Here is a 22,480-nt window from a genome sequence, read left to right on the forward strand (position 1 = left end):
AAGAAAAAAGGGCCCAGGTAAAGGAACTGTGAAGGATGCAAGGCACTGGAGAGATAGACTGCTTAGAGCCAGCAAATTATGTTGGCCTTCTCCTGCCACCATTGTGCGACCCTGAAAAAAGTTCACATCCTTGAATAGGACTGAACCCTAGTAGTTAGACTCAAATAGAATAGACCCACTGAATCAATTGTTGAATGTTGAGTCAACACATTGGAAAAATAATATTAATCCTACGAGATTAACAAAAGGATTCAGTCTGTAGTGTACCAAAAAAATCATGAGCTTAGTACAGTCAACCCTCCATATCTACAATGCAACCATCCATGGCTTGGAAATATTCACCACCACCACCCCAAAAAATCCAAAAAGCAAACCTTGATTTTGCCATTTTATATAAGGGACACCATTGTACTACACCATTGAATATAATGGCACATGAGTATCCACATTTTTTGGTCTCCATGGGGGTCCTAGAACTAAACCCCAGAGGATACCAAGGGCCCGTTGTGCATTCTTTGTTTCCTCTCCTGTTATCTTCATAGTCTTTGCTACTTATGATGGTACTGTCTGTCTGTCTGTCTGTCTGTCTATGAGGAATTCCCATTTGCCTTATTTCACAGAATTTGCAGTGTGCCAACACTGAGAGAGCAGCACTACATACAGAGATGTTGTGAATCTATCCATTGTGCTGCACTGTATGCTTGTGCTCATGTACATGTCTACATGTACATACACCAGGAATCTTTCCTGTATTGATACTGAAATTTTTGCCTCAATTGAAAATCTGAACAAGATGGCTGGCATCCTGTATGAGCCCACTAGTGTCTTGAGATCATCTGGAGAGGCCCCCCCTCTCTGTCCCACCTCCCTCTCAGGCATGTTTGGTGGGAACAAGAGAAAGGGTCTTCTCAGTGGCTGCTCTCCAGCTTTGGAACTCCCTCTCTAGAAAAGCTAGGATGCACCATCCCTACTATCCTTCCGGTGCCAGGTAAAAACGTGTTTGTGCAGTCAGGTCTTTTCAGTTGACAAGAGCTGGGTTTTAAATGTTATGCAATATACATTTTAAGGTTTGTATTTTAACATGTTACATTTTAATTTATAACTTTTAACTCCTGAAATTGTTTAATTGGGTTTTTTACATTTATATTTATATATTTTGATGTTGTTGTACTGCTTTTAAATTGTATTGTTTTATATTTGTTGTCCACTGCTTTGAATCTCTATATTGGGAGAAAGGCAGGATATAAGAAAATTAAAGAAGAAGAAGAAGAAGTAGTAGTAATATTAATCAGAGTCTGAGTGCGAACGTGGTGGGGTGGTTTGAGTGCTGGGCTAGAATTCTGGAGACCAGGGTTCAAGCCCCCCCTTGTCTATGGAGACCTACTAGGTGACCTTAGGCAAATCACAGTCTTTCAGGCTTGGGGGAAGGCAATGGCAAACCTCCTCTGAACAAATCTTGCCAAGAAAACCCCATGATAGGTTTGCCTTAGGATTGCCGTAAGTCAGGAATGACTTGAAGGTACACAACAAAATTCAGACTTAGGCCACTGCAACTCACTTTTATGTTTGTGATGTAAGTCAGAAGTCCACATTCTCTACAAACCCACCTCATATGCAGCACTCCCTTCTCCAAAAAACAACCATTTCTATGTTGCTGGAGAACCAGGTGATGAGCAAGAACATTTTCCAGGTATCTCCTTGTTCCAGATATGAACTGTTCTCACTTAAGGAAAGTATCTTCTAGTGGGATTTTTAGTTTCAGCTGCATTTTAAGTACTTTTCCTTTGCTACAACCATCTCTTGTTCACTTTTCCCAACAGGAAGCTTAGGGGAAAGAGTAAATGAGGTAGATTACAAGCATTTTAGTTCATGATACAAACTGCACTCGTTTTCCTTTTTCCCCCCTTTTCTTTTGTTTTTGGTGCCACATCGCTTAGAAGAATTTCCTGAAGCTCTGTCATTTTGAAGCAGCTGCTAACTTTTCCAGTCACCTTATTGTACCCAATCATATTTAAACAGCATTCATCCCTTTCTTGTTTCATGTTTAATGTACAGCTACAAAAGCAATTTAAAGTTTTTGTTAGTTTGTTTCCCACATATTTGTTTGCCTATTCTTTGCAATACTGTAGAGGTACACAAAATGCATCTTGCATATGAGGCATTGTCTCTGAGCTGTTGCTTATTCATATCAATAACTACATGAGAAAAGTGATGAGGGCAAGCAATTCTGTAGTAACAGAGACAGTTTGAATAACCCCACAAACCCTATGCTTACCCAGGGATTTCCTCACTACAGTATTCAAGAGAAAAATATTTGTCTTGCCCTAACCTGATAAAATCAGATATGAAACTAAGTCACTTTCTGCTGAAACTACTGATGGTATATCTGTTAAATTTCCCCTCTATTTTCTCTTTTTGGATCAGACACATAGATTGCATGATAGAGATAAATTGTTCTTTCTATAGCAATAGGAAACATTTCAATAGTTCTCCCCCTTGATTTGATTCTTTTCGCAATGAGCAAAAACTGAATTGTTCCTTGAACATGAAGAATATTTTATATCCATTGTATTAAAGAGTCTTTTTCATTTCAATTTGGGTATTCACAAACTCAAATGTAAGTACAGAAAAACAGCAGTGATGGTGGCCCCAACCTATCTATATCTGTATCCTATCTAATTGTGGTTACCCTTGCAGGGAGAGGCATTTCATCCAGGCTGGAGATGCTGTTATTATTCTTCATATGTCCTAAGACCAAAGGTGCATCTACACTTAGAAATAATGCAGTTTGACACCACTTGCTCCAATTTATGGAATCTTGGGATTTGTAATTTTACTAGGTCTTTAGCCTTCTCTGCCAGAGAGTGCTAATATCTCACAAAACTTGAAATCCCAGCATTCCACAGTGTTGAGACAGCAGTTAAAGTGATGTCAAACTGCATTAATTCTGCAGTGTAGATGCATCCCAATTTGGGTATTAAAACCATTTTAGGGATTTTACTTTGATGAGCCTGGAAGGAGAAGAGAAGAGGATACATATGCAACGTTTATATGGCATAGTACAGTTGGCGCTCCCCATAGATGGGTTTGCCTTCGGTGGCTTTGAGCTTAAGCGGAAGGCATGCCTTGGCAGAAGTAATGGGTTACGTACATGCGCTGCACACCCCGCACCATTCCGCAAGCACGCACCCCATTGTTTTCTATGGTGCTTGAGCATATGCTCTTTCCCCCATATGCGGGGTGGCAGTCGGGAATAGATCCCCCACATATGAGGAAGGCAGATTGTATTCTCAAAGTGTGTTACAATTTCATATGCACTCCCAATGCAAATTTCATCTTGAACCCACTTTGTGTGGCTTGATTTTTATTCACATTCCAGCACTTATACTTGAGTCAATCCTATAGATCAAGCTTATCCTGAACATGTCTGATGAGCTCTTATTTGTCTGTTGTCTTTTTTTTAATGCATTGTCCAATGTATACTATCATGATCTGACCCTCAGACAGTCTTACTATTCAGCACTCAGTCCTTCCCATCTTGCCTTCTTCCAGACTCTGATCCTATCTGGCTCTTCTCCTCTTCCTCCTCCTCCTCTCCTCCTCACTCTTGTCACTTCATCCTTATAGCACCTCCCACTTACTTGACAACCATAGGCAAATTCATCCCACATTCTACTACTCTCACACAAGCTTCATACTCTTTTCCAAGCCATATTGACCAACTAACATAATATAATGCAACAGAGAAATAAACCTTTGGTACAGGTTACATAATGTCCACAGTGTTGTCCAGGGTGTGGTGTTTGGTCAGTCAGTCAGTAAGCCACCATCTTCATGTGCTGCCCGATAATGTAGTTCTGCTTCCATGACTTGAGGAACATGCACATAGCTTTCACCACACAAGGTTGGCAGTAGAAATGAGGCTGTTGGTGAAATCTATGGGGCTGTATACAGACAGCCTGGTAAAAGACAGCTTTATGCCACCACTGGAAGTGCTGGATCGGGGCCACAGTAACAGCACGTGCAGCCCTGTGGCCCCAATCTGGCAAAATGCCGCTTCCCTTTAGCCTGGAAAAGGAGTGCCCTTTTGGCTTCATGCCGCCTGGCACCCTGATCCTACATAGGAGAAAGTGGCAGTCCCTTTCTCCTCTGGATCATTGGTGGGGCCATGTAGTGGCTGCACCAATGCTCCGCTGCCAGGAAGTAGCTGCCTAGAACAGCTTCTTATTTGCGGCATCATAAGGGCTGAGATGCAGCCTTACTATGCCACTTCCTCTGCACGATGCTGCACATTACACATGTCATCGTGGTGCCCCCCGTGTGGACGGGAGACCGCCATGATAAAGGCAGCAGCACGTTCTAAGGTTCCGGACCGTGCAGTTGCTGCGCGATCTGGAACTCTAGAATTGGCGCTGTCACACTGCTTCGTGCCCGTCTGTATCAGGCCTATGTTAAGGACAGTAACTGAGATAGAAGCCTAAGCAGAAATCTGCAAATTCCACTATGTACACTAATCACTGTAGAAGTAGGTCAGTTTGCAGGGTCTGGAGATCTATGGTAGGCTAGAAGAGAGTGCTACATTTTTAGTTTTCACTGTATAATTTTTGTATTCATATATTTCCCTCATTTGCTTTTAAATGAGCTAAATGAATTATACAAATAATTGACACAAAGGTTATTCTCTTGAGATTGCTCCATCGAGTGGCTCCATGGGCATATGGCCAAGTCTTTCATCTCCACATAAACCAACAGTTCTTCCTTTGCCGGCTGACAATTTCTTCAAGGGATTATATACTCAGTATTTTCCTTCTGCTCAATTTAAAATTGTACAGTGGTCATTAGGGTTTAACAATGGAAATGATGACTTTCCCTGTTGATTTCCTTCTGCCTCAAGTATCCTTTGTGGTGGCTAATTGGAATTTTATCTCTAGTGACATGTTCATCCTAGGTTGTGGGTGTTTTTATTAGGGGTTTTTTCCCCACAGCAAGTTAAGGCTTGGTTTCTTAACAGGCAGGTTGAGTGACTGGTGTCTTCAGTTTCTTACAGGATCTGATGCGCCAGTGTCAACAGTGGACTGTTGCTCACATATGGGCGCAAAAAGTGTTTCTTCTCTAGAATCGTACATTTCTAGGAATAGTGGTGTTGGTCCCTAACTTAGCCTTCTGTGAACTGAGATGTTTTTCCATTCATGGAAAGCTTTTGATCCATCAGAGGAACTTGCTGACAGAAATGGGGGATGCAGTCTTTACAGATTCCCATGAACCCAGCAGTCCCCTCTTCTGGAGGAACTGCCAGACCTTCAGAGCAAATTTTGGAGTGTGCAGGATACTATAGATGATTAATATAACCAGCAAATGTCACTTCTGCCCCCATTTCTGCTGGGGGGAGTGTTGCCTGAATGGTTACTCTCCAAGTGTCAGTTATATACATGTTGTTATATCTTGCAAGCTAAAACATATTTTCCATGGTTCAGGACAGCAGGGTCTGGTCAGAGAAGAGTCACAGGCTGGAATTACACCTCCCAGAAAGGGCTGGAATTACACCTCTCCAAATGGGATTTACCTATGTGTTACCTATATGTTGACTCACCATTCCACAACTGAGTCAGTTGTTGACTAGTGAGTCAAAACCCATTGATTCAACAAACTCCTCTAGGTGAGACTAATGAATAAGATTCAATCCCATAACTAACCAGTGGTCAAGGCAGTACAGTTTTATTTAGAGGGAAGAGAAATTTGAAAAGCCATCAGTGAAAAATAACAAACTAAATTTACAAATGAGAAACCTTTAGAATAACTTTTGGTCATAAGAAGACTGGACTAATATCCTGGTAGCAATTTAACAATGGCATTGAGTCCAACCTACACCATCTTAAATAACTTTTTTGGTTATTGTGGAGTTTGGGATTCTCTACTAAACTTGCACAATGACAAAATTCTCCCATAACCCCACCTTTTAGCTCTAGGGATCCCCTCTCCACAAGCATTTAGTAACCAGTGGGGAGCAAGGTAATCAGAAAAGCCTTCACTTATATTCCCATAGCCAGAAACAGAACAATGGCATCATCCACTGAGACCCAGAATGAGGAGCTACCCCTAAATGCCCAGTTGCTAAAGGACTATCATGAGACAGCAGCTGAAGCTAAAAAGTGGACTTCACTGGAGGAAGGTGAGAGGGGAGATGTAGTTCCTCATGCAGATCTTCCATGCTACATAGCTGCATTGAAAGATTTCAGTATAGGTTCAGTAGTTAATTGGATATCTTCCAAAGCCTTCAACAACTGGTCCAAAATTGACCTCTCCCTTGACAGGTATTAATTTGGAATATTTTCATGTCCAAAACTTGGTACAGCCTCCCTCTTAAAATAAGGCACTGGATATTTGACCTTCATGGCAAGTCCATATACTGAATAATGTCCCACCTCAATATTAAGCTGTCCTCCTCCAGTAGAACAATCAATCACATCTTTTTACCCAGAAGGAATCTGGGCTCCTGCAAATGACCTTATAGATTAGGTGTTCCCTATTTACATTCAATTTCCAACTCCGCGCTATCTGTGGAGAATGATTATCAAGGCATGAAATTAGAAGTTTCACCCAGTGGGAAACAATTGGATATTTTGTCATTTCTTTACAGCTTCTTCTCCCTTGTTAGTGGGAGGAGGGAAGCAATCATCAGAAAGGTCAGAAATATTTACTTACCAGTATTGAGACACTGCCTAGGCAGCCACTTTCAGTATAAAATAATTGCTGCTTGGGATCCCAGTAATTGGAGAATGGGTGAGCAAAAGTGACGCTGTAGAGAGCAGCGGGGCCTGAAATTAACATTACTGTCTACAGGTGAGAATTTGTGGGAAAGACTCAGCAAAAAGAAAAGAAAATATTTTTTTAAATCATTTTGGCTGGTTTAGCCCTGGGCTGGACAATAGTAATAATACTATTAAGAAGACAAGTGTGTGCACTGGAATATGTGGGGAGGGGTCCTTGAAGAGTCATGTGATGCTAAGGGCTAAGGAACCAGATTCTGATACAGGATCTCATTCAAACAAGACCCCCATTGCTTTTGGAGATAAACAGCAGCTCTAACAAACCTTTGATGTGGGAGAGATGACATGTAATTCAGTATCACATGTTCAGTATAGGGCTCTAAGAGTGTTCTGTGCTAGTTTAATTGCTATTTTTTTTAAAAAAAAACACCTTAAAAGTGTATGTTTTAAATCAGTCAGTTTAATTCTGTCTTAATGTTCACTGCATGTTTTTAATTATATTGTCATGATTTTAATTTGTAAGCCACATTGAGTCCCAATTTTGGGGAAGATAGAGGCAGGATATAAATAAAGATAACAACAAAAACGTGTTGATTATTCTTAGATGCCACTTCAGTAACTGGTATGTGTCCTCTTTCTTGAATAGGAAAGAAAGAGTCCATTCAACACACACATACATCTTTTCCTAGTTTATATTATGAATATAATGGGGAAAAGAGCAGCTGGATAGTTCCACAGTACTGCACATTGATATGCATTGAATGTGTTGCTAAAGTATCTTCAGCCCATCAAGAGTGGCTCTTAAGGTTCCTGTCCTAGGCAGTGGTAAAGGTCTCCCAGAGTGTCTTCCAGATACTGTCACCTGCTGCTACTGGTTTTGTTTTGTACATGTCGCACATGAGTGGTTCTCTTACATGGCACAGCGTTGAGCAGAAATGCACGGTTAAGCAATCTGTTACGGTAAAATGAGAAAACGTGTTCTGGCGCACCTGAGCTAACAAATATATTTCTGTGGACCTTTCAGGCATTTTATAAATGTTGACTTGGGGTTATTAAAAATTATTGATCTGAAACACAGCACACAGATTACATTAAGTAGGGCAACATCTGAATTCTAGTCAGAGGGATTATTATGCTGTCTGGCTGTGTGTGTCAAATGGTTTACAGAATGGACTGAAGAAAAGCTATCTTGGCATTTTGCATTTCCTTACATTTGCGGCTTAGACACTTTTGTGTCTTTGAGCCAAGGCATGCAGCCTCTTCCATGTTATTCTGCAGAGAAAACATAGGCTGATATAGTGCCTTCCTATAACAAAGCCATTTTCTTAAACATTAAGAACTGTCTCCAAGCTGCTTTCATTCCCAGGCTAGCACAACTTGTCAGATGCCCTCAATTTCATGGTTGTTTTGAAACCCTTTCCTTTTATTTTAAATTCCACAGTTCATTTTCCAAATGAGATTTACTTTGCAGTCAATTAACTGGATTCCTAAACAATAGATATCCCTTTTCATCCAGGGAGTTCTTAGATTCTTCATGTATTGGCTTTCTACTCTGTCTTTTTTTTTAAAACACAAAATGGGACTCAAGGTGGATAACAATAAAATGAATGAAAGAAGTGCAGTTCAAAAACAAGAGAATAGTCATGTCCGGGTGGTGGAGGGTGAGCGGAAGCAGAAGCAAGAATCCTCTGGTTGACTCACACTTGTCTAACCAGGGCCCCATTCATACTACGAAATAACCCAGTGTGGAACCCAGGTTATTTCAGTGGAGTTCATGTTAGCCCCAACTGCACTCAGTACATGTGGGGGGGCATGCAAAAACACCCATTTAACCTGGGGCATACCGGTTCTTTTTGGGGTTCCTGCAATGATCCAGATCTTTAGTAGTGAGTATGAAGTACTGGATCAATCTAGATGATGTGAACTGTTTCCTCCCTCCTTTTCCTTCTCCCTGCTCTTCCTCGGCCCCCTCGGCCCCGCTGCAGCTGCCATGTCCCTGCTCTACTGCCTTTCTCCTCCTCTTCCTTGCCTTCCATCACTGCACCCCTCCTCTTCCCCCCCACCCCCCTCGCCACACCACATCCCTCCTCTTCCTTGCCCCCTCACCACTGCTGCATCTCTCCTCTTCCTCCTTCCTGCTTTTCCTCTACCTCCTCTTCCTTGCCTCCATCACTTCTGCCACCAATACTGCATCCCTCCTCTTCCTCTTTTCCTCCTCTTTATTACCCCCTCACTTCTGCCACTGTCACCACATCCCACTCTTCCTTGCCCCCTCTCACCACCACCACCACCTTATCCCTCCCGTTCCAGTGTGAATGGCAAGGAGTAATTCAATCAAGGTAAACATAGTGGGAAATATGAACCTGATTGATTCAGGGTGGCATCGCCAAGGAGGCCCAGGGATCCATGATGCAAAAATGTAAATGTGAATGGGCCCCAGGATTTAAGAAGGTCTTAAGAGCCTTTTATAATGTTGTGCAAGAAAGAATCCAATACCACCTTTCACAATGATTTTCCCGGGGGTCTACAATGGCAGCCAGATACCCGCTGACCACAGTTGTCTTCTCCACTCAGACAGCCACTGACTGGCCATGGAGAGTGCCAGGAAAGCTCCCTCCTGGTAGTAAATTAACAATTAAGTCCAACTTACACCATCTTCCCACATGCACAGGCTTCACCCATAACCTTTTTGGATTGAGTGGGAAGTTCTGAAGGAGGGTTAAATTTGACTTCCGATACCCATAGTCCACCTGGCAGTGTCCCTTGAAACTGCACATAAATGTAGTGTAGTATAAGGGGATTGGGCACGTCTCCATCAGCTCTAGCCAGCATAGCCAATAGTGAGAAATGTTGGAAGTTGTAGGCCAACAGCATCTGGAGAGACTCATAGTTTCCACTCCTGCCATACTATGTAATTTCAGTCCTATCATTTTTAAACATTGTACTATTTGGACATTACAAATACCAATCTGTGGAAGTCACACGTGTCTGCACTGAGGTATATCTGTAGTCTAGAAGATCTCATGTTATTGTAAATTATTGAACAGTGCAACACACTCTTATATTTGGACATTCTTTCTCATACAATGTGAAGTATAGTGAAAATAGAAAGGGACAAGGCAGCTCTGCCACACAATCTAAATACATTTTAGTCTTCACTAAAATGGGATTTTTATATAGATTCTTAGGCACAGCAAACTGCACAAATGAAAAAGGCAAGTATTATCTCTGCAAAACTGCCTTTAAACAAAACAGTAAAAAAGCCAGAGATGAACCCATGCATCTGAAATACAAAGAATCAGATTGTGATGGTTGTGAGTGAATGTGTGGAAGAACTGATTAACTGAAGACAACAGAGAGCTTTGTGTGACTTTGAAGATTAAGAAGACTCTGTATTGTATTTGCTGGAACAGATTAACAGCACTATCCCTCCGGAAATTGTTACAATATTTACTTCAAGTTACTTTCCCATTAGGTATGTCTTACACTGGGCAATAGTTCCAAGATCAGAAAAAAAGTGTTTCTCTGATGCATAAGTTTTCATTATTTGCGACAATTATGCACGCCTCACTTTCAATGCTGTCATCATCGTGGTTTCCTAGGGAAATCTCAGCTGAAAATATCATATTTTGGCGATTTCAAGTTTTGCATACTTATATGCAACTGTATGTGCTTTGTTTCCAGATTGATAAGTATGCTCAGCGGGACCTGAAGAAAGGGCTTCATTTGTATGGAACTGATGGAAACATTGGCCTCACTAATGCATGGAGCATCATACAAACAGATGTAAGCTTACACTTTCATTGTTCTTTTCATCTTTTATCCATCGCCGTACATACATCTGTCTGGCTTAGAACTACAGCATAGTAGGAAGGATTTCATTCTGGAATCAGTCCTTGGGGCTGCTTAGTGCCACTTACATCATGGTGGTAGATGCCTCCCATAGCAATAGCAATTGCAAGTACATTTCTATACCATTTATCAGTGCACTTAAGCACTCCCTAAGTTTACAATGTGTAAGATGATTGCCCCCAACAAGCTGGGTACTCATTTTAGTGACCTTGGAAGGATGCCAGGCTGAGTTGACCCTGAGCCCTTGGCTCATATTGAACTCACAACCTTGTGGTTTGTGTGTGAGTGGCTGCAGTACAGGCACTTAACCACTGCACCACCATGTCATGTGGGTAGCAAATTCACTCTATGTTTTAGCATCTTTACTAAAACTTGAAGTGGATCCACCACTCCAGTGACATGACAGCCACTAGTTGCCATTGACTCTACTCACAGACCAGCTCCTATGTCTTAACACTCCTCCCCCTTAGCTGCACTGAAAATGGCTTACAGCTTTGTCTTTAAATTAATCTACATGAAATCTGCTCTTCTTCGTGTAGATAGACTACAGATATACTAAATCTGTGTTGCTCAAGCTATCTGATGTGGATGACTGCCAGTTTTTGTTCCAGTGTGTCAGGGACAGGCACCATATTTGAGCCCCCTGACTCCACTTGTTTCTTACTTTCTTGGAAAATTGCCAGCGGCTGGCAGTTGGTGGACTGGCACTGGTCCGTGAAACATCACGTTGAGTAGCACTGGGCTACAAATTTTAGTAAAAGAAAAATTGTTTAAGCAAAGAAAACTAAACTGCTCCATCTAGAGAGTGATTAGAAACATGTAAGGCTATTTGCATTATAATTTGGGGGAGGATAGTGGGTTGCTAAATTGAATGTCCAGCATTTTTGTCTGGAATTTTTATACAGTTGACACTTTGAGATTCCTTACTTCTCTGCTGTGCATTCTGGCATATTGAAAGATGCCTCAAGTAAAGGAAAATGATTTATTCCACATACTGCCAGACATCCAGAGCAAAAAAGTAAAGGGGGGGGGGGTCATTTCTTGCTTTTTCAACATTTCTCATAGCCCACAAGTCCTTGTCTGCATCACAGACAAATCATGTCATTATAAAAATAAAAAAAATGTTGTGGAGGGAAGCCACTGCTGGAATAACCACAACACACAGCAATTAGAAGGAAAAAGGCCACAACTTTATTTATAAACAACTATAACATACGATTGGCCTCAGAGCATGAGGTCTGGATCTGTCATCCATCAATCCCTCATTGATCGATGAACCCATTTGCATGGTCATGGCCAGACTTCGGGATGACAAAGAGGCTGACCGGTTAAGCACCCATCTGAAACTCTGAATAACTGGTTGTTCATTTATTCTCATCTCTGCCCCTTGTCACTGGGGGAAGCTGAAACAATGTTGCCCCACAGTGGCAACACCGCATTGCTCTCAACACCCCCTTGTCCCCTTCAGACTCCCAATCCAGTGCTACACAGCCCTGGAAATCACGCCCACCAGATCCAAGATCTATGATACCACCCATGAAGTTGTGACAGCAAACCTTGCTCCAAATATAGGCAGAGTGGGTGGGGAGAGCCAAGCTGCAATGGTGCTGTTCAGGAGCACCACATGGCCTTAAATAGGACTCCTACTCAATGAGAGGCTGGAATGAGGGAGAAGTCCTGCCTCCCGGCCTCTCAGCCAATCCTGGGCAGTGACTGGCTCTGACACCGCCCAATCTGGCTCCCAGCACCTTCTGGAACTTGAAGTCCCTGATGCTGGGAAGAAATACCCCCCCTCCCCTGGCCAATGGCCAATCCTGGACCATGCAGCCCCATGCTCAGCATTCTGGAGCTGCTCCGTGCCGGGAGAATAGCTAGCAAGCCGCAGTTCCCCCGTCATGGCAATCAGGCCAGCCCAGTACAGTACTGTAAGTCGGGCGACCTTATTTCTGGCGATGCAACTAAACTGCAGAATTTAGGAGCCCAAGCTTTTAATTTTCCATTTTGAATATCTCGCTTGTATCTTCTCCTTCTCCCCCCAGATCTGCTTCAGACACCCTCCAGTTCTCTGGCATAGATTCTGAAAGCATTTAGAGGAAACCACCCACTTTCTATTTACTTAAGAAAAACAGATCTATTATCAGAGTTTAAATTATTACTATCCTCAGATTACCACACCCAGGGATAGCTTCTAGTTATTCTGCTGCTTACATGCCTTGCACTGAAGAATGTTCTGGAGGTGCAGTCACTAACATTATTTACTGCCTCCAGGTGGAAGCTCAAAACAACGGGGGCTCATTTTGTTTGCATATAGCTGCCTACTTTTACTGATTTCAGTGTTTTTTCTGTCTTTTAACAAATGTACAGACACACATCTTCAAAATACTGAATCTAGTCATCAGAAGCTGAACACCCTTCCACGCCCTAGAGTCTCCCCACTGCATGAGCACATCCCGGTTTCTCTCAGAGCCTGCTATTTAAAATTAGAGCCCCACATCAAAGTAATTACCTCAAAGCCTAGCACCCAGAAAAATAATGGTCTGAATCCTATTGGTTAATTCCAACTACAAGAGACTCATTGAATCACTTTGTTGAATAAAGAGACAACACATAAGTAAATCTCATTGATCTGATGGGCCTACCCTAGCTGGGACTAACAGCAGGATTCAGGTCAATTATCTTGGGTTTTTGTGGGGAAGAGAGGAAAGCATACACCAGGATCCTGCATCCCACAGCTCTGTGCTACAAATCATGCCTAGGTATTGAGACCATACATGTAGGAATTGTGTTACCTTCTGGTCACCTACATTAAAAAAAAAAATGAGTGCAGCCTGTAGACGTCCTGGAGATGGAAATTGGGGTAGTGGCAGCCCCTGGATCCTTCACGTGTACCCACACAAACTATTAAAGGAATTAAAAACAGTTGTCGTTAGGGTGCAAAAGGATGACATTACTCTTTGTTGCAATTGTAATTTAATTTATTTAGCCACTGCCAAACTAACTTATTTGCTATTAGCTGCTTCCAAGTACTTAGGTTTCTCTCCTTCTCCCTGAGAAACCTAACACTGATAATAATAAAAACAAGATCAACAAGCATTTCTTGCAGTAGGCACTACACTTTCTCATCTGCCTGAATTATCCTGGGCCCTCCCTTGATGTTTGTAATTGGTCCAGATTTACTACAATTAATCACAGAAATCCTTGTGTTTAAAAATTCTTTTTGTCCTCAGCACAATAGGAGACGCTTGTCATAATCCCAATGGCTTGTTCGCTTTCCAGCTTGAGTAGATAGATTGTCTGCCAAATTTCTTCTTGCACATTTGCATGGATGTGCATTTCCAGTCCTGAACTGCTGTGACATATTGCTTTGGACTAATAGGAGGTGGCATTAATTGTATGAATCTTGGGAGAGAAGGGAAGGAAAAATGACAGAGTGTGCATATTAATCCACTTTGAAGAAAGTCAGTACAAAAATCAGTAACCTACTCAGTATGAGTTATAGAGACAATAGAATACAGAACCCCCTAAAATTTAGAGTAGTCATTGTAAGACATTGATTTGGCAGACTGAGTGTTTTTCTATCCCAATTATAAAGTGATTTTTGAGCCTGTCGGAGGCATCTTTTTGTTGGTACAGTAGGCTTTCATGAGGACTACAGGAAACATGTAACACAGTAAAAAATGTACTGCCTCCAGCCTTTTAAAAGAGATTTTATTGTAAGGTGGTACATACAACACACAATACTATTATGAATTAGCTTACCAGTATTCCCATTTTTCTCTTCTCTGTATTTTTAAACAAGCCTGCTTGAAGAATTATGTGGGAATCAAAAGCATGCACTTGCAATGTTTGTTCTCTTCTGCTTTGACACAAGTTCTAAGGCATACATTTTCACCCCAAATGGCCAAACCCCATATGACCAACATCAATGTTGATCAAAGGCGATAGGCAAACTACCACCAATTTCCTCCTGTTCTTCCACCAAGCTGGATTTCAAGTTTGGGAATCTTTCACACTAAAGTTATATCACTGTGATTCCACTTTAACTGTCTTGGTTGCATCCCATGGAATCCTGCAATTTGTTGGTTGGTGAGGCACTCTAGCAATCTGAATCCTAAAGGCCCCTCTCTAAACTGCAAATCCCAGAATTGCATTGGCTGTTGCTATGGCAGTTAAAGTGGATTTATAGTGCTGTAATTGTGTGGTATGAAAGAGTCTTCAGTCTTCAAATATATGTATCACAAATTGTGATGCCCCCCTCATATATCTTAAATAGCTTCAGTATAAGATGAGGTATTTTCTCCCATGCTCCATAACTGGAAATACCTTGTTCCAAGTGAGATCAAACTTGATGACTGTCATACGAGTCCAATCCCTCCATTCTTCTGAGTCTTATAACAAGGTTATAACAAGACCTCAGTTTTGCAGCTCTTGACTCTCACCACCAGTCACCCCAATTTTTTTTAAATTACCCTTTTCGTCTTCAAACCACACTGAACGTCACCTAACATGAGAAACTATATGGGGGGGGGACATCCACATAAGCACCCAAGAACTTCATATTGTCCCCCAATACTTCCATAATTCTCTGAAGTCCTTGTCAAAATGTGACAGGAAGGGATGCGATATCACTTTTTGAGAGGGCCTACAGAGGAGAATAAAAGTATTTGGCTTTGCTCTCCTGAGGTGTGGCCTGCCAGGAAAAACAGGCCCTTGGCCCCATGTAGTTGTCTGCCTGCCTTTAGAATCTATGGCCTCTCACTCTCTCCTATATGTGAGCCCCCAGTTGCCTCTCTCTCCCATCCTGGCATCTCTCAGAAGCCCTGAGAAAACTGAGTCTTCCTTGTTGCCTGGCTTCCTGCCATAGCTATGCCAGATACCAGGGAAGGAGAAGGAAGGAGGTGCAGCAGCAAATAAAAAAAGTAGTTGAAAGGTTTGGAAACCTGTCAGTGTGTGCAGATTGAGTTCTTGGATTAAAATCCCAAACTTCAGAAGAACAGGGGATGGGTTGGGTAGGTAATATTTGCTTCACATTTGAGATAAGCGTTATGAAATATTATTCTTCAAATTCCAAGCCAACCAACAATGAAACCTGGCAACCCCTCCTCTGCCTTTTGTGGAGTGAAGTTATCCTTCTCAACATACATTTGGAAGTTCTGTCAGTGACTTGATCCCCTTCCCAGCTAATCACAGAGTCACAACCGGTCCTGGAAAGAGGATTCAGGCATATCAGTGATGCACCCTCTTTGTCTGAAGCTGTTTCAGGAGGTGACGGAGGGCATAATTTGGTTTACTAAGTTTTCTCTGCATTAGCAAAGACATTTCAGAATTATAAGATAGAACCATTCCAAAACGTAATTTGTCCTTCATTTAATCAATCTTAAATGTAGTAAATATTGGGCGTCTTGGAATATGAGGAAGCTAGATCCATCAATAATGCATTATTTAATGATTCTGGGCATGCTGTAGCATGGGAGTTGCAGCAGCCGAACTGGAAAGTAACTCATCCAAGCAAGTCCAGTGGATACTGCTAATCAGATGAAGACTGTTTGGCCCAAGGCTAGGATTTCATGAGAGGAATGAATGGATTTACTTGCCCAAACTGCACAGTGTTAGGAGCAGTATTACAGCTTTACAGTGGCATATGTAAAGAGGGGAAATACTTTCAACTCCTCCAGCAAATATTCTGACTGTTTAACTGGAACTATAAATCATTCACCTTCACAAAGCACTAAAATTTTCATCCACATGCTGAGTAGGTACAATGGAAGAGATACAAATCAAAGTTTACTACTGTGCTACTCAGAAAAAGTTTTTTGGCTGCAGCCTCAGCTCCCAGATCATGAATATCTATATTACTAAACGCCAAAGACAATTTCAAGGCAGAGCCTCTACGACTCAAAAGCCACACATCTTTACCAAGATGTAATAAAACATGTTTCATTGCTGTAACCATTTCATTTGCTGCTCATTTTTCCTGTGGTAATAGCATACTTGCAAAATACTATCATTGCACTCTGTAGTGCTGACAACCCAGTGTTTGATGACAAACCATTTGCTGAGTCATGGATTTTATTTTAAAAAATTAAATCGCAAGCACAAAACATGCTGAAAAAAATTATTTCCCTTGTTATTTTTTCCACTGATATAATTTTAGTTCTCTTTTCCCTTGTTAGAACATGCAGAGAGCAAAACAACTACACTATCACAGGCTTTTGTTTATACCGGAGGGTTAGCCCTTGTACTTTGTGAACTACAGGGCTGGACTCTTCTACCTCTTATGGAATGAGTTTGTTCTTACCTAGTACAATCCTAACTCAAAGATGCACCACCTCTGGGGAGTTAGGATTAGGCAGAAGCCTCTTCTGAAGGCACATCTTGTAGATGATCAAAGACGTTTTCTTGCAGAGCAACCCACTAACAGAACTACTCTGCTAAGGGTGCATGCAGCTTGACACCACTTTGTAGCTCCATCCTAGGGAATCCTGGGTTTTGTAGTTTTACAAGTTATTTTGCCTTCTCTGCCAAAGAGTGCTGGTGCCTCACAAAGCTACAAATCCCATGATTCCCTAAGATGGAGCTACAAAGTGATGTCAAACTGCATTATTTCTACAGTGTGGATGCATGCCAAGATCTTCTGGCAGAAGAGCCCAGAAGGAAGCAGAGATAGAAAGGGCTAAGAGAACAGGACAGTTACACTAGCTCTACATCTCCTCCAGTCCATGCCAGAACAAGTTAAGCCAGAGGGTGGGTAGTCCTAATGAGCGTCCTGTGACTGGGAGAGATTTGGATTCAATGTAGCTTCTGATGGCCTAGCATTGGCTCAGCAGGTCCTTGGCTGCCTTTTCAGGTAGAATTGCACTCTAATTTTCCAAACCCAGTTGAGAGACTGGAAGCACTACTAGGAGTTTGGCTCCTGATAAAAGCTTAATTTTATAAACTTTATTTACAATTCTTTCCCATACCCATTATCTGAAGAGGATCTCTGCAAGTAAATTCCTCTTTTTGCATCCTACAAATGTCAAATGTCATTCATCATTGATGTCACAATCAATAGGGCCTTCTCACTGACACTTAGCTGCAAAAGGGAGTCAGACAACTGTGAAGAGGGGGCAGGTTTGGGAAACAATAGACATCTAAGGTCAACCAGGTCAAATTTTGTAAAATTAAGACACATTTTATCCGAAGCCATATCAGCATCTTAAATAAACACAAATTAATTAGACAAATTCCCCCATCAAATGTTGGTGGACTATTCTAAGAACGGAAGATCCAGAAGAGGAACTTTCTGGAATCCACTTAGCTCCTTCTTGTGTGCAAGGCTTACTGGATCTGCCCATTTATTGGCCTTTATAACCTTGCATGCTTTTATTGTCCAAATGTCTTGTTCTTTCTCCCCTTTCCAGTTCAGATGCTGTGGCGTGTCAAATTACACTGACTGGTTTGAAGTGTACAATACCACACGTGTGCCGGATTCATGCTGCTTGGAATTCAGTGAGAATTGTGGTCTCCATTCCCCAGGGACCTGGTGGAAAGCTGTGAGTAGTTAAACTTAAACCTTATGCCAAACCAGGCTGCCCTAAAATTGGAGTTTCCACTTGGCAAAGGAACAAAAGTTGTAGTCTTGCCAGATCCTGGTGGTTTCATCTTAGGGCATGACCTAGCATCTGTTCAAAAGATATTTTGACACATTCATTATAAATGTGTACGATGGCTTGACAAATAACCAAAAGGAAAAGCCTTTTGGCTAACAAGATGGGAAATAAGCAGTTCACCTTTAAAGGGTGGAAAGGGCAGAGAAAACACAGAAAGAGCGCACAAACACGACTAAGGTCAGGGCATAGGGTTAATGTAAGATTTCTGCTTCTGTCCATCATGACTCTTTCACCATTTCCTTCATATGATCTGTAATAGCAACAATAGACCTTCAAACAGCTGCAGCTTTTTGAAAAGGAAAACGAAAAGAAAAAGAAAGCCTGGAAATTTATTCCTTATATAGCATTTAACGTGCTGAACTAAGTGTTCTACAAATTAGATAACTGCCTTGACTTTTGTAACTGGGGAAGGAACTCCTTCCCCTAATCATACTCCTTTTACTATGGACCTTATCACATGGGAGGGAAGTGCCCAAATCCCATGGATAAATGGGATTTAAATCTAGGAATATCCCACAAAAGCAGGATTGTTTTCAGACAACACCAGGCTAATTGAGCATTAACCTGACATTAACCCAAGCAGAAAGTGAACAAAATCAGCTGCTTTTTACTTTTGGCATTTTCTGAAATAATCACACCCTCTATCTTCTAACATTATTAAAGACAAGGAAGAAACAAGACCCTAACCAACTTACTCTAAGTTGTGATGTCAGTTGTTTGGTTCTCCAGATGTTGTTGGACTGCAAATCCCAACATTGTTAGGCAACGCCCAAAAACATATGGAGAGTCAACTAAATCTGATCCCTGCTTTGGTGCCTAACTGTTGTTAGTTCCAAGTAGAATAGACCCACTGAATCAATGAGAATTTAGTAAGTCAACTTTTGTTGAAGTTTCATCAATCTAAAGGGTCTAAGGTAATTGCAACTAACAAATGGATTTAGGGTGAGGATAAAATAATGTCTTAGCCACTTGCAACAATTCCTGAAAAATTAACCAGACAGGATGATGCTTTTAAAATTCTGATTTAAATGTTCAAGGATACTGCCCATTTCACCTCAGTGTTAATCTAAAGTGGAAAATCAAACTGTCTGAGGATCTGCTTAAAGGTACAATGATTTAAGCATGCTGGAAAAGTAAGAATACAATACAGATTTTGTACAATGGTCCCTAGTAGAACCTCTGTTAGCAGTGCAATCCTGTATGTGCCAATGAGGCTTAGTTCCCAGTAGGTGAGGAGAGGGCAGCAGTTAAACCATTTCAAGCTCTCCAAAAGTCAGCTGCTACTGTATAACCACAACAAGAAACTGGCCTGTATGGTGTTGACTACTAATCTGTTTGTGTATAATGCAGGAGTGACCTAAGTACAAATCACAGGCCATATTTTGAGATGCAGAGTGCACTTCCCTGTAACAGATTTTTTTGTTTTTGTTTTAAAACTCTGAAAAAGCCCTCTCCATAACATTTGTGAGCCAAGATACTTTGGCGCTCCCTAACCTGTCCTCTTGTTTGGAACAGATCCATGACTGCTACTACAAGTAGCATCTGTTGTTCTCTGCTTTCTACTTGACTCCACATGTAGCAACCTTATCCTAGGGGTTTATTGGCATCATTTTGGCAGATGAAGTTTGCCACTGCCTTCCTCTAAGGCTTAGCAAGGGTGACTTATCCAGTATCACCTAAAGGGTTTCCATGGCTGAGGAGGTATTAAGCCGTGGTCTCTCAGAGCCCTGGTCTGGCACTCATAGAATCATAGAGTTGGAAGAGACCACAAGGGCCATCCAGTCCAGCCCCCTTACATTTCTCAAGCCATTACACCATGCTGGCACATGATTCCTAGAGGAGCAAGCAGTTTTCTAGCAACTAAAAAATGGGGGGGGGGGGGGATTGGGAGAAATGCAGTCCTCCCAGTCTAACAGGTGGATGTGCAGGTTCTGAATGCAGTTTTCAGAACTAGAGTAGTTGCGTACTATTGGTTTACTAGATTATCTCATATATGGATTGGCTTGCTTTGATTTGCTGAAAATTTTCCTTCAGATATTGACAACAGGCTGAGAAAAATTATACAGAGAGTTATATAGGGTTAGAACCAGAGTTGCTCTACCTCCACAAAATTTTCCAGTGATTGTGGGCAAAGGAACTGGGATCTGGTGCAGGTCCCTTGCAGAAGGAAAGAGGTTGCTTGGCAATCTTTTTAATTCCGTTTTTCTAGTCCCTGGTGCCACCTCTTACACTGGTCTCGAAAGTCCCCCAACTCTTTAGGAAAGATTTCCAGAGCCATGGCAACTGCAAGGAGGAAGAAATTTCATTGTTTCCATGCACAAGAGTCATCATAGAATCGTAGAGTTGGAAGAGACCACAAGGGCCATCCAGTCCAACCCTCTGCCATGCAGGAAATCACAATCAAAGCATCCCCAACAGATGGCCATCCAGCCTCTGCTTGAAGACCTCCAAGGAAGGAGACTCTACTACACTCCAAGGGAGTTTGTTCCACTGTCGAACAGCCCTTACTGTCAGGAAGTTCCTCCTAATGTTGAGGTGGAATCTCTTTTCTTGCAGTTTGCATCCATTGCTCCGTGTTCTAGTCTCTGGAGCAGCAGAAAACAAGCTTGCTCCCTCCTCAACATGACATCCCTTCAAATATTTAAACAGGGCTATCATATCACCTCTTAACCTTCTCTTCTCCAGGCTAAACATCCCCAGCTCCCTAAGTCGTTCCTCGTAGGGCATGGTTTCCATTTTAGTTACCATTTTAGTTACTCTCCTTTGGACACGCTCCAGTTTCTCAATGTCCTTTTTTAATTGTGTTGCCCAGAACTGGACACAATATTCTAGGTGGGGCCTGACCAGAGCAGAATATAGTGGCACTATGACTTCCCTTGATCTAGACACTATACTTCTATTGATGCAGCCTAAAATCGCATTGGCCTTGTTAGCTGTCGCATCGCATTGTTGACTCATGTTCAACTTATGGTCTACTTGGACTCCTAGATCCTTTTCACACGTAGTTTCATTCAGCCAGGTGTCCTCCATCCTATATCTGTGCTTTTCGTTTTTCCGCCCTAAGTGCAGTACTTTACATTTCTCCGTGTTGAATTTCTATGAATCTATGGATTCATTTCACAATTTTTTTTTGCTATGCAACACCATCCATCATGAGACCATCCACCAAGCAGAGGCCATGACACCAGGGCTAGGTGTAAAGGTCTCACATGCCATTTTGCGAATTCTGGAGATTGGCTACACTTATTCGTGACATATAGTCTACTTTGCAGAGGGAAGCCTCTGGTTTATGGGCCTAATCTAGCCTACAGAAGAGCCAAATCTTCCCCAAATTTCCCTCATATTTACATAAGGTCTCGCTCAACCCCACTCCAGGTTAATAATGAGGGAAAAGATGTCTTCATGTTCTCTGATAAGATAATGGAGATAACAGTGAGATTGTGCTATTGGTATGCTAGAAAATCCCTCTGTAGATCCATCTCTGACCAGAAATAATGGGAACTCCCTCTCTATCTTTTATTTTATGCCTTAAGGGAAGACAAGGAATAAGCAAACTTAAGATTCAATAGGCTCCCAAAACCCCAACTGAGGGAACAAGACTTCTCCCTGGGAAAGATGATCAGAGGGCATAGCTATGGAGCCAGTGCTAAGAGAGCTTGTGCTAGCTTTATTCCACACCCTGCCCAACTTCCACAAAGCAACTCAGCAGGCACTTAGAAAGCTAAGTCCTGGGCTCAGAATTCAGTCAGTTGATTGGATAGAGTTTTGCTCCTGATCATTTGACTTATGTGGGTAAAGCAAGAGGGAAACAAAGCTGGCTTTGAGCAGTGCATCCACAAGACAGTGCTTCAGACAGAAAACCTGTCAAATGCCCATGTCCTGTGATGACATCCAGCCCACAAGAGAATGTACAGTTGGAAGGGCAAGGATGAATCCTGGCACTCCTAACTGTTTTTCTATTCTTGTTCTGTCTAGCTAGGGCTGGGGAAACCTTCAAAGCTGACAGGAAGCCTTACAGAACCAGCGCTAGTGGTATAGTTAGCACATGGCAAGTTTCTATTTTGGGTTTGGACTGTATTACAGAACAGAACTCTCCATCTTCTTGGGGATATACTGTCACAGGACCAGATGAGAGTATAGGTGCTGGCTCTGTCTTGTGTGTGGCTAGGGTACTGGATCTGCAAAGACCAGGCCAAAATTAACATGCTG

General features: G+C 42.0%; 1 protein-coding gene across 1 annotated transcript in view; it reads left to right on the forward strand.

The window, feature by feature from the left end:
- TSPAN4 (tetraspanin 4) overlaps positions 1-22,480 on the forward strand; it is a 940,765-nt gene that overhangs the window by 908,224 nt on the left and 10,061 nt on the right. The window contains exons 6-7 of the mRNA XM_042459276.1: positions 10,452-10,553; positions 18,023-18,154. Coding sequence (XP_042315210.1) covers positions 10,452-10,553; positions 18,023-18,154 — 234 coding nt within the window. The remainder of the gene's footprint in view (positions 1-10,451; positions 10,554-18,022; positions 18,155-22,480) is intronic.

The sequence above is a fragment of the Sceloporus undulatus genome, chromosome 1 (assembly GCF_019175285.1).
Source record: "Sceloporus undulatus isolate JIND9_A2432 ecotype Alabama chromosome 1, SceUnd_v1.1, whole genome shotgun sequence".
NCBI lineage: Eukaryota > Metazoa > Chordata > Lepidosauria > Squamata > Phrynosomatidae > Sceloporus > Sceloporus undulatus.